Here is a 12,482-nt window from a genome sequence, read left to right as displayed (position 1 = left end):
GGTGAGGTTTTTGTTAAAAATGAGGCATGCTGTGGCTACCCATAGGCTATGTGACCAAGGCTTCTTGTGGGTGTTCTTGGGGAATTTAAATAAGTAGTGACAATATAAGTTATTTACTTATGGTGAGCGATACACCTGCAATACAGCAGGGTTATGTATTAGCCTAGTTATGCTAATTAAAAAAGCCACCCTGAAAATTTACCTGTCTGAAGTAATCAGAACTGCCACTAACTAAAACATCAAGACAAGCCTCCTTCCATAAAATGAGAGGAGTAAACTACCAGCAAACCCCTGCCCTCCTCCAGACACCACAGTTGCCTGAGCTATAGCACTTCCCTTTGCAGCATGGATGCATAACAAAGCCAATCTGGTTTGTCCTGGCTCGTGATTTCTGAAGACGTGTTATTTTTGTGGGTCCACAACTTCTCACTGTAACTGCTTCTGACAATTTGCTGATGTTTGCATTTTTAGTTTGGATGTGTGTCTCTCTGCAACAGTGTCAGGAAAAGCCAAACACTTTGTTCTGTCACACAGGGAAAAGTTGGACTGCAAAGTTCTGGAATATTAGTCACAGCCTGGCTTGTTCTTCTCTTTTATGGATCTACTTGCTGCCAAGACCATTACATGGAAATGTGGCTTGAAAAAGTAGAGAATGTGATCTAGCTGTACTAAGGAGCAAATTCTGAGTTCAGGCACACCAGGGGAAATCCATGAAGTTATTATGGATTTGTCCTGGCAGGACACTTAGACCAGAATCTGGCCACTTGGTGTATAATCTAAAGACCAAAGAATCACAGACATTTAAAAAAAAGTGTGGTTAAACAGATAGAGAATTACATTTTTTTCTGTCTGAAGGGGGCTTCCTGCTTGCACAGCTGAGCTTTCCCCTTTCCCCATTGACCTGTGCCTGGTGCTTTAAGCCATACTTTTCTGTGGCATCACATTTCCTTCCATGGCAAGTAAGTGTGGAGGTTCATTAAAAAAATTATTCCACTGCAGAACCAAGCAGGAGTAAGGTGATATCAGAAAGGGTATCTCCATCCCTGTTGAGATAGCATAACCTTTTCATCAAGGCTTGGGGTATCTGTTGTGACTCCTACCATGGGTCATCAGCAGGGACCTGGGACCTTAACCACTAGAAGTATGCGCTCCAAGCATTTGAGCTAAAGAAGTAACTTGATTAGCTGCTAGCAACAGTAGGCACTTAGTCTCTTATGTGGACCAGACACTAGTGTGGGACACACAGCACACAATACATTGGGGGGGGCAAGGGGGTTACACTTCCATCATGTCCCAAAACCTCAGTAGCACTAGCTCCTCTCTAACATCTACTTCCACTCATTCCACAGTTCTCCTAATCCACAGAACCCACATTTGGCAGGCAGTTGTCTCTACTATGCATGTGTATAGCTCCTGTAGACATGATGGGAATGGGCTCCATGGAGAATATTGTGGCATTTTCAGTTCCTGACTGTTCATTATGAGAGTCACACACCAAAGTGTTAGGACCTATTTTTCCAGTGAGCTTAACCCAGCCTCTTCTCGTGTGTGTGCAGCTTTGTATGCCTGCACTCACAGTTTATGTGCACTATCATCTCTGTGTGCAGGGCATGACCCAAAGCCCATAGAATCCTAGAATGCAGAGCTGGAAGGGACTTCAAGGGGTCACTTGGCCCTGCCTCAGTGCATGGGGTTGAACTAAGTATAGCTAGACCATAACTGACAGGTGTTGTCTAACCTGTTCTTTAAAATCTCCAATGATGGGGATTCCACAACCTCCCTTGGAAGCCTGTTCCATATTTAACTATCCTTATAGTTAGAAAGTTTTTCCTAATATTGAACTGAAATCTCCCTTGCTGCAGATGAAGCCTATTATTGCTTGTCCTACATTCAGTGGACCTGGAAAACAAGGGCAGTTACAAAGAGGACAGTGATCAATTAACATATTTGAAGACATTTTTCAGGGCCTCCCTTAGTCTCCTTTTCTCAAGACTAAACACTCCCAGTTTTTTTAACCTTTCCTCATAGGTCAGGTTTTCTAAATCTTTTATCATTTTTGTTGCGCTTCTCTGGACAGTCTCCAGTTTATTGACACCTTTTTTAAAGTGGCACCCAAAACGGGAGACAATACTCCAGCTGTGGCCTCCCCAGTGCCAAGTAGAGCATAACGATTACCTCCCGTGTCTTACATCGGAGTCATTCAGTGTTACTGCCTAGTCAGTAATTCCCCATTTTATATTTGTGCATTTGATTTTCCCTTCTAAATGAGGTGTAGTACTTTGCACTTGTCATTATCGAATGTCATCTTGACGTCAGTGGGAGTCTCTCTCTTGACTTAGTGGGTTTTGGATCAGGTCCCCAGTGAGTGCAGTTCTAGACGTTACGTGGTCAAATACCACACAACACCAAACGTGGTCAAACGAGCTTGTGCGTGTATACATGTGAAGTAATGGATTTAAATCCCCTGCACTGAGGCAATTGTGCACAAAAGTGCACACAGATTCCAGACGGCACTAAACTCTGTGCGCACAGGTGAGAGCTCTGTTTTGAATAAGTAATGTCTACCTCTCTCATCTATCGATGCACTCTTCAAACGAACATCTTCACGCAACATCTTCAGACCAACTCCAAAAATAGCCCTTTTTGTTAACAGTTTTGCAGTATGATGGAAGTTTTAATTGTAGGGAGCCTTAGATGAGCCCCTACTGGAATTACACACCTCAGCACAACCTTACAGGCATGGAGAACATAAATGTATTTTTTAAATCATCATTATTGTTTAACTTTATGAATAACACCAGAGGGCATCTCCAAAAACCATTTTCCCCTCTTACCTTATTGTTTGCAAGGTACAGGTAATTCAGGTTCTCCAGCTGTTCAAATGCCTCCTCTGGAAGCCCTTCAAACAACAGGAATGATTTACAGTCAACATCCTTTGTGAATGAGAATGCTAGAGGGACTTTTTGTCTCCCAAAGGATAGCTATAATGTAAGTTTTAAATATTTTTCAGAAACAACCTGACTCATGCTTTTTGTTGTTGTTTCATTTTCTATAATTATAAAGGCTATAGACATTTGTAAAAAGCTCTAGCTGAACAAAGCACATTGTTTAGCCTGTAGTAATGAGCGTGATGATCAGAAGATGTAACAGAGTGCACCAGATTTAAGGTCGCTTGTTGTGGGATATATATTACTAACTGCACAGACCATCCATGCTGCCTGGGAAGAAAGGACAGGAATCAGATGTGGATTTTCTTCCCTCCCCTGCACCTCTCCACCTTTTGGTTTTTTGGTTAATTTCTTTTTATGAACTTGTAGAAAATTCTTCTCATAAGGACATAGTCTATATCAAAGCATATTTGAAACTTACGGCTCAATCATGCGCCCACTGAAGTTAATGGAAGAAGTTTCTCTATTAACTGAAAAGGGAACAAGACCAGGTCCTGAATCTATAATTTTTGTTTTGCTGTGCATTATCGATGTACAATGGTCCTGTGCTTCCAATCAAGTCTACTTGTACCCCCTGAAATAGGAGGCTGCTCCTGTTATCCATACGAGTAGTAGGGTGCACCTTATAGACAGGGTCACACCTGAGTGTGTTGACAGCAGTACCATTTCTGAATCACACACCTTCCCCCTTTATTATCATGTGGCTCTTCCCCAGCCTCTCTTTTCTTCCTCTTTCAGAATCTGGCCTTTTCCTTATTAACTAAATAGCAATGTTCTATAGAATCATAGACTATCAGGGTTGGAAGGGACCTCAGGAGATCATGTAGGCCAACACCCTGTTCAAAGCAGGACCAATCCCCAGACAGATTTTTGCCCCAGATCCCTAAGTGGCCCCCTCAAGGATTGAACTCACAACCCTGGGTTTAGCAGGCCAATGCTCAAACCACTGAGCTATCCCTCCCCCCATAGCGAGTGCTTGGCTTATCCAGCAAAACTTGCCTGAAGCAATCAAAGTGGGTTGACAGAAAGGGTGGGAGTGGTGTTATTTTGAATGCATATGGTTTGGTTCCAAAGGTTTTCGGTAATTTAGACATCAAATTAACTGAATTGAACTGAAGGAGTGAATTAAGAAGCAGGCTCTGTCATAGGGAATTTGTTCAGCATGCAGATATTTCTGGATCCAATTTGGATTGCACTGATGCGCTCTAAAGGGACTGGAGGGAGTTTCCTGGACAAGTGTGCGCTATGACACAGTACACAATATAGCTGCTCTGTCTCTTCCTTTGGTACAAGGAGGACTGCATTTTTATGCACTGAGCATTATTTTTCAGATGATGAAGTGCCTCCACGTCTTGTGTGCTGGCCAAAGGAGTGACACTGATTAGCCAACCATTCTAATCATTAACATTTGAGTGCACACACCATTCCTCACGCCTTCCATCTGTGACCACTGACTGGTTTGTTGCGTAGACTCATGTTGCAGTGCTCGTCAGTGGCTCTCGATACTCTGATGCTTGGCTTTTCCGGCTTACCTTTCGAAGTGAGCCTGTTGTTCTGTAAATTGAGCGTTTCTAGTCTGTAAAGACGTGCAAGCTCTTCTGGAAAGATTTCTTCTATCTGGTTATTCTAAGGAAAGGGAGAATAGGAATCATCAACTAAGTAATCAGAGAAGGACCCTAGCTCTGAACTTTTGGAAAGTTTGGATCTGGATCTGAATGTCAAAAATAGACCCCTGGCTATAAAAGGCCAAACTCAGATCCCAAATGTGACAAACCCAAAGTTAGCAGAGTTTGAAATCTTGCAAAGCCAAGTTCTGCAGTTTGGGATTATCCCTAGAAATATCCAGGTCCTGTACTTTAGGAGGAACAGGTTCTAGTAAAGCCCTCAGCCAGAGGCAAACCCTCTGAACAGCTGCCAGGTAATTAAAGCACAGCTTTACTCTGAAAAAGGACTATACAAGACTGGCATAGTGGGGTCCCAGGTTTAGATTTTATTTGATTAAATCAAAAGTGATTGGTAGAATGAAATTTTTTTTTCTAACTGAAAACTCATCATGAGATCTGAAAGTCAAGCTGGGTTCTATTTCAGACATGCCACTGCTAATGAAGAATCTGCCATCAGACTTTAGTTAACAATTCTTTGATAGTCCACAAGGCTAAATAGTGTTCATATTAGTATTAAACATGTATATTATGGTAGCATCTAGAGGCTTCAACCAGGTCAGTGGCTAAGAGTTATATATAGAAAATTACAGCTGCTTCTCCAAAGAGCTTACAGCATGGAATCCTGTCCAATCTCCCATAGCCCATCTAGTGGGCTAACAGGAGTTAAACTTTTGTTTTGACAGTAAAATAGCTCTAACTGCAACACACCTGGAGCAGATGTGTTGAGTAATAAGATGTCATTTTACATTACAACTTTTCTGACTACAGCTGTGCATTGATTGACAACTCTGAATTTTCCATTGCAAAACTGTGCACTCTATCAATTTATCAAACATGATAAATACCAAAAAAAACCACTAGTTAGGGACCACAGGACACATTTTATACAAGTGGGAATCTGTAGTCATTGGATTGACTGTGGAGTTACTTTGGATTCACACTGCTTTAACTAAGAGCACAATCTGGCTAACGTACTCCAGTAAAAAAGAATAATTATGAATGCGTTCCACTGGCCTGGCACCACAACATTTCAAAACTTATGAATGAACAACAATGAACACTTGATCAAATGCTTGCCTGTTGGGGAGCAATAACACAGCACCACTGTGGCAAGCAAGGAACGGGAAGGACTTAATGTTAAGGACTTTCAGGGAGACTTGATAAACACCAGCATTAATTATCTTGTCTTGAACACAACTGTTCTGCTCTACCAGAGGCCTCAGACAATGGATCAAAAGGAGGAAAAATATGCCTTTAATTAAATTGAAACTTCCTAAACTTCTGCAAAAAACCCTGCTTGGCAAATGAAGCTACTGACAGCACATTGTGAGTTGATTCTTCTAAGGACCTGTCTATATGGGAAAGTTAGACTTGTATAAAAAGGCATTAATTTAAACCAGTATCGTTACAGTGGTATAATCCCCCAGGAGAGCACTCTAACATCAGCTTGAGGGCCTTTATTACATTTAGTTTGTGTCACTTGGGAAGAAGTTTAAGATTTAAAAAAAAAAAAAAAAAAGCCACCCTCCAGAATGAGAGTCCACCCAGAGGGTTATGCTGGTAACACTTTCCCATGTAGACAAAGGCCTAAGAAGTTTAAAACATATTTCCTCACACCCACATACCCTTGCCCTGAACAGCCACTCAGTCTCAATAAACATAACCATTATTTAGGGGAGTGAGCTTATTATGCCTACAGCCTTCTATTTAAAAACAACCCCCCAGGATCATCTTGCTGAACTTGACCTGGATGAGGTCAGCACCAGCTGAGTGCAAGGGCCTCATCTATGGAATTCCCTCCCTGTGGGTTCCCAATGAGGTTGCAAGATGGCTGTTTTCAGCCCTTGTAAGTTCTTCTCGTTTGGGTGATTTTGCTCATCATGACTATTTAACATCCCATGTTTCTGTATAGATGGGGATCTGGGGGGATGTTTGGCACTGGGGGTAGAGGAATGCATCTGGGCCAATGGATCCTGATTATGATATTTCAATTAATAAGGGATACCAGGAAACTTCTTGGCAGCTGCTGCAGTTACACCAGGGAAGAATTAAGCCCAGGTTTTCCAAAGGGAGAGCAGAATTAAGAATTGTTATACACTGAAGGCTCTTATTTGAGGAAAAATTAACCTCTGAGCCATAAGGAAGGGCTCAGCTCTGATCACTTGCTCCCCTTACACACCCAGATCTCGGGGAGGACTAATACCAGAATGAAAGTTCTCCCATACCTGTCTGAGAGGGAAAAAAACATTTTAAAATAAACCAATATAAAGTTCAATGTAATTAATATTTGTCAGGCACAGAATCTTTCTCTGATCAGGTCGCTGACCTCTGAGCCAGGAGGGTGAAAGCAGGAACAGAAAGGAGAGCGAGGGAAAACCAGAGAGCCAGAGATGCAAGCAGCCTTGGAGCTAGGGGTAGGAAATCTGGGGACTAGTCCGTGGGCTGCCAGGGCACACTGTGGCCCCAACCTAGCCATCAGGGCTACTCTACCTTGTGCTCCGCACTGTCTTAGACCACATGGGCCTTATGGCAGTGAGAAACAGCTGAGGGTAGGGATGCCCTGTCACCCATCTTCTCTACCCTCAGCCAGTCCCAGCACACCCCCCAGCTCTGAGTCAGGTGGATAGGCCCCCCTGCACTGGTGCTATTCAAAGGAGCCATGGGACAGCGCTGAATCAGGCCTGCTGTTTTGGGGAACAATCCGGTTGTGTTTTATTTTACCTGCAAGGAAAGGTGGTTTGTTGACTCTGGTAAATCTATGGGAAATTCTTTCAGATCGATCCCTCCACAATCCACAACTCCTTCCTGGGTGCAGGTGCAGTCTCTAGGGCAGTCTGGGGCCAGGAAATTAGGGTCTGGATTCAGTAATTTGGATGAATTTTCCAGAAACTCATTGTCTTCATCATTGTGACCATGGATCATGTTGTAGCTAAATACCAAAAGCCACAGCACCAGCAGGGATCTGCTGCCTGGAAGCATTTCCACTGAAACCAAACAAACATCACGGTAAGTTGGGAGTTAGTATTTTTGCAGGCTAAGTACTATTTCTGTTTTAAAGCCCAACACAAACTGCAAGTGGAAGGTAAAGGACCTAATCACATGGGGTTGACTGCCACGTAGCTGGCGATTTAAACAGTAAAAATCACACCAAGTAGCAGTATGGGTCTAATTGCTGTGCGGGCAACCAAACTAACTTCTCAGCATCAGTGTTGTCAACCCCACAGATTCAAAAATCCTGAGTCAGCCTCCCAACAATAAAGCGATTGGCAAAAAATCATGAGATTTTTTTTAATAAAGTTTATATTGTGCTTTTCTCTTTTCTTTTCACTCCTAAATTGGTTAAATTGATTTTGGCTCCCATTGCAGGAGCTCTCACCCCAACATCTGCCTGTCCCCCTGCCCAGCAACCAATTCTGCCCCCTCAGCTCCCCATCAGCACTGCCCCTTCAGCTTCACTTCTGCTCCTTCTGCAGCTCCTGGACTCTTTCATCTCCCTCCGCCAGGCCTGGCAAGGACCTGCAGCAGGATTCCCTTTTCCCCTTGCCAGGCTAGGGCTGGGAACAGCTCCAGGAGTTTTTTACCTCCCATTGTCCCTTCCCAGTCTGGGAGGGAAGGGGAGGAGCCGTCCCTTTGCTCACAGGAAGAGAGGGAGGGAGCAGAGCTGCCCTGAGCTCTTTCTGCTTCCTTCCTCCCCCACTCTCCTGTTGAGAAAAGTGTCAGGTTGCAAGGAAGGGAGGTAGAGAGAACTCAGCCTGCATCCGGCAACAGCCCTGATTGGCTGGCCTTCCCCAGGAGCCAGCGAAGCAAGGAAAGCAGCCAATCCGAAGGGGGTTCTCCCCTTCAGGCAAAGCTAAAATTCAGGAATGGACTCGAGTTTCTCGCATCATTACCGGACTGACTCCAGGCCCGGTGGAAACTGAGATTGGCAAGACTGCAGCATATTTCAATTAGCCAACCCAGCTATGGAAACCCTCAACCTGTCTGTATTATTGCCAGATGGCATTACGACAGTTCACATTTAATTTGTTCCTCATAATGGTTTGCCACAAAGCCTAGCAGATCTGCCCTTTTAAGAACACAGAAGTATCTGGGTAAAGTAGGAATTCTGCAGTAAGTGCAAAAAAGAGGCTAAAGGACCAGGGATGCAGAGGGTGGCTATTAAGAGCTCCATCTAAAGAGGAAGCCCTATGCAATGCACAACAAGGCATTTTATCAGTCCTGCAGAACTCAGAAGTATGCTACATATTCTTGAGCACCACCTGCTGGATTTCATTCACTATTTACGCATAACACAGCAATCTCACAGAGCAGTGGCACCGGTGATTCAACAGAGAACTCTTCATAGATACTGACCCACTGTCCCCTCCTATTTGTGATCACATATTATCCCTGTGATGATTGTAGTAGGTGTCATATGGAACATTAGGGAAGTATTTCATCTGTCCAGCTAAGTTACATAAGAACGGCCATACTGGGTCAGACCAAAGGTCCATCTAGGCCAGTATCCTGTCTTGTGACAGTGGCCAATGCCATGTGCCCCAGAGAGAATGAACAGAACAGGTAATCATCAAGTGATCCATCCCGTTGCCCATTCCCAACTTCTGGCAAACAGAGGCTAGGGACACCATCCATGCCCATCCTGGCTAATAGCCATTGATGGACCTATCCTCCATGAATTTATCTAGTTCTTTGTTTAACCCTGTTATAGTCTTGGCCTTCACAACATCCTCTGGCAAGGAGTTCCACAGGTTGACTGTGCGTTGTGTGAAGAAGTACTTCCTTTTGTTTGTTTTAAACCTGCTGCTTATTAATTTCACTTGGTGACCCCTAGTTCTTGTGTTATGAGGAGTAAATAACCCTTCCTTATTTACTTTCTCCACACCAGTCATGATTTTATAGACCTCTATCATATTCCCCCCTTAGCTGACTTTTCCAAGATGAAGGAGTCCAAGTCTTATTAATCTCTCCTCAGACAGAAGCTGTTCCTTGCCCCTAATCAGTTTTGCGGCCCTTTACTGAACCCTTTCCAATTCCAATATATCTTTTTTGAGTTGGGGAGACCACATCTGCACACAGTATTCAAGATGTGGGTGTACCATGGATTTATATAGAGGCAATATGATATTTTCTGTCTTATTGTCTATCCCTTTCTTAATGATTCCCAGCATTCTGTTTGCTTTTTTGACTGCTGCTGCACATTGAGTGGATGTTTTCAGACAACTATCCACAATGACTCCAAGATCTCTTTCTTGAGTGGTAACAGCTAATTTAGACCCCATCATTTGCTCTGTATGACCCACATAACCATAGTATCTGAGTACCTCACGGTCTTTATTTTTTATCCTTACAATGCCCCAATAGCTAGAGCCCTGGTGTTATCCCCATAGGAGGAATTAAGGCACAGAGAGACTTGCACACGGTTATGCAGAAGTTTGTGGCAAAGATGGGACTTGAGCCTCGACTCCCCAGCCCCAGATTAACACCCTAACTACTAGCCCATTCTTACTCTCCCTTTATGTATTTTCAGTTTCTTTTAAAGCAATTGAGGAGCTGGAACAAGGAGCGGAATAAAGACCATGTGACTGGGCAGTGCCACACCAACTACAGTTTGAGAACCATGGCATTATTGTTTCAACTTGTCTCAAGAATGGATACCCCGGGACCCCTGTGGCTGCAGGCATAGCAGCATCAGCTGAACTAGCCCTGGCTACTGTAGTAAGTTATTCCTTTTCTCAAACTAAGAAACGCCAGGTCCTAGGGGAGATTTATATATGAGGTTATGCAATGTTATTCTTATGTAACTGTTGATCATAATGTTCCACAAAGTTTTGCATATGGAAATAAATTCCCATCATTACACACTACCCTGGTTAATGTAAACAAGGTGTGCTGGAAAATAGTGACTCATACTGTCAGGATGGCCCTACACTAGGTCTGTTTTATATGCATTGAACAGTAACGAAATCTTGAGCTACTGCAGTAAAATATGGTCTGGACCGTCTATTGATTTTGGGCAGCAACATTTATCTGAACCTTAGAGCCTTGGCTATTATTCAACCTCTATCTTTCTGGCTGCAGGTTAGAATAATCTAAACAGAAGTTAAATATCTGCGGAATCAGCCAGCTGGCCCAGGCCCAGCTCCGTTTCATTCTTAGCACATCTTAGGTTTCATAGATGATGATTTGCAGTAAGAGCTGGTAGTGGCTTTTATTTTATCCTTTCTTCTTTTTTTAATCCTGCAGAGGATTCAGCATTGGAGACAATGTGATCTAGGGTCTACTGCATGTTCCAGCCAGTTCCAAACAGGAGAGGTCATGGAACAGCCTTTCTGGGACAGCTAGCTCGTATTGATACTGCTCCTTCAAGATCCAAACATGATGGGTTGTCGCCCTTAATATGACATAATTACTCCATTCAGCTCTGACAATCAATGCTTCTCTTTTGAGTTCGGAAACAAGAATATCTCATAGCCAGGTTTTCAGATGGTGTGAACTGGGAGACCAGCTGTTTTCGAGCAAGTCAGAATCTGGCCCTCAGACGCATTGGGGTTGTCTCTGTTGCAATTAAACACCCATGGCTGGCCCGGGTCAGCTGTCTAAAGATCTATCTACGCTGCAATGAAACACTTGCAGCTCTGCCGCTGGCCCCAGTTCAGCTGACTTGAGCTTGTGGGGCTCAGGCTCTGGGGCTATGAAATTGAAGTGTAGGCCTTTGGGCTCAGGCTGGAGCCTGAGCTCTGGGCATCTCCTTCCTTACAGGATCCTAGACTCTGAGCTCCAGCCTGAGTCTATATGTCTACATCAGAATTTTACAGCCCCGTAGCCGAAGCATGAAGCAACTAATGCAGGCCAGCCCCAGATGTTTAATTCCTGTGTATGTCTTTGTTTTTACAAAACTTTAGACACTCCAGAAGTAACTGGACCCTGCTTTCTGTTGCCAGTTATATTGGTGTAAATCTCAAGTACATTCGTGGATTTGAATGGAGTTACTCTAGATGTCCACTTGCGCGAGATCAAAATGTAGCACAGTGCAGCAGGTAGAACTCTGTCTAGTACCCGACCTGACCTCAAAAACCTGACACAGCTAATTGGGTTACTGCAATCCATCTTTGTTACCCAATCTTGACTGATGTCTTTTGAAAGTATTGAAAAGCTAGAAAACGACCATTTCTGGGTTTTTTAAATCATATATTGATTTGTTCTTATAGCTGATGACAAAAATGACTAATTAAAATATTGTAAACATCAACCAGAGGCAGCCCTGGTGTAACTACATTAAAGTCAATGTAGTAGAACCAAGTTACACCAGGGCTATAGTTGAGCTGACTGTTTTTGGACTAAAACGAGTGCTTTTTGACACTTTTACATAGACAGTGGTTGACTAAAGCGAGGTGAGAGTGTAAAATCTGGCATCATGTTCTAATAGGTGAGAGGAAGTCTCACACTGCTGTCATCAATATGTCCTTTTCTGCTACAATGCCTTTGAAGTGATAGTTGCTATGGTGCCACAGAGTGACACTTTGGATAAGGCACATCTGCTTGCTTCCAGAGTTCAGGAAGTAACTATGGGGATGGATTTTGATTTCTCTTAGTTCAAAGCCAGCTTGAAGAGACGAACTCTGTTAAGATCACTAAGAGCATAATCCAAAACCCATTTGTTTACTAAGGGCCTGATCCAAAGCCCATTGAAGTCAATGGAAAGACCTCAGTGAACTTTGGATCAGGCCCTGTGCCTCAGAACAAAATTGCAATGGTATTGGGAGTCAGTACAGGGTTTCTTCTGGGTTGTGGCTGCACCTTCGGATTTCATTGCACACTGTCCCATATAGAACCAAAATTTACTCCATCACATTGCAGCTACCATCATCCA

At 43.4% G+C, this 12,482-nt stretch overlaps 1 protein-coding gene across 3 annotated transcripts in view; it reads right to left on the bottom strand.

Moving 5' to 3' along the window:
* PODN (podocan) overlaps window positions 1–12,482 on the bottom strand; it is a 32,280-nt gene that overhangs the window by 19,325 nt on the left and 473 nt on the right. The window contains exons 2-4 of one of the 3 annotated variants that reach the window (XM_045028953.1): window positions 7,334–7,596; window positions 4,481–4,574; window positions 2,835–2,899 (exon numbers count right to left, since the gene is read on the bottom strand). In XM_045028953.1, coding sequence (XP_044884888.1) covers window positions 2,835–2,899; window positions 4,481–4,574; window positions 7,334–7,591 — 417 coding nt within the window. In that variant the 5' untranslated portion in view covers window positions 7,592–7,596. Of the gene's footprint in view, window positions 1–2,834; window positions 2,900–4,480; window positions 4,575–7,333; window positions 7,994–12,482 lie in introns of those variants that run through there. The other 2 variants (XM_045028954.1, XM_045028951.1) reach the window with 2 other exon arrangements.

Source organism: Mauremys mutica, chromosome 8 (genome assembly GCF_020497125.1).
Source record: "Mauremys mutica isolate MM-2020 ecotype Southern chromosome 8, ASM2049712v1, whole genome shotgun sequence".
Classification (NCBI taxonomy): domain Eukaryota; kingdom Metazoa; phylum Chordata; order Testudines; family Geoemydidae; genus Mauremys; species Mauremys mutica.
Note: the sequence above shows the minus strand (reverse complement) of the source record. Positions and strands in the feature narration are given on the sequence as shown.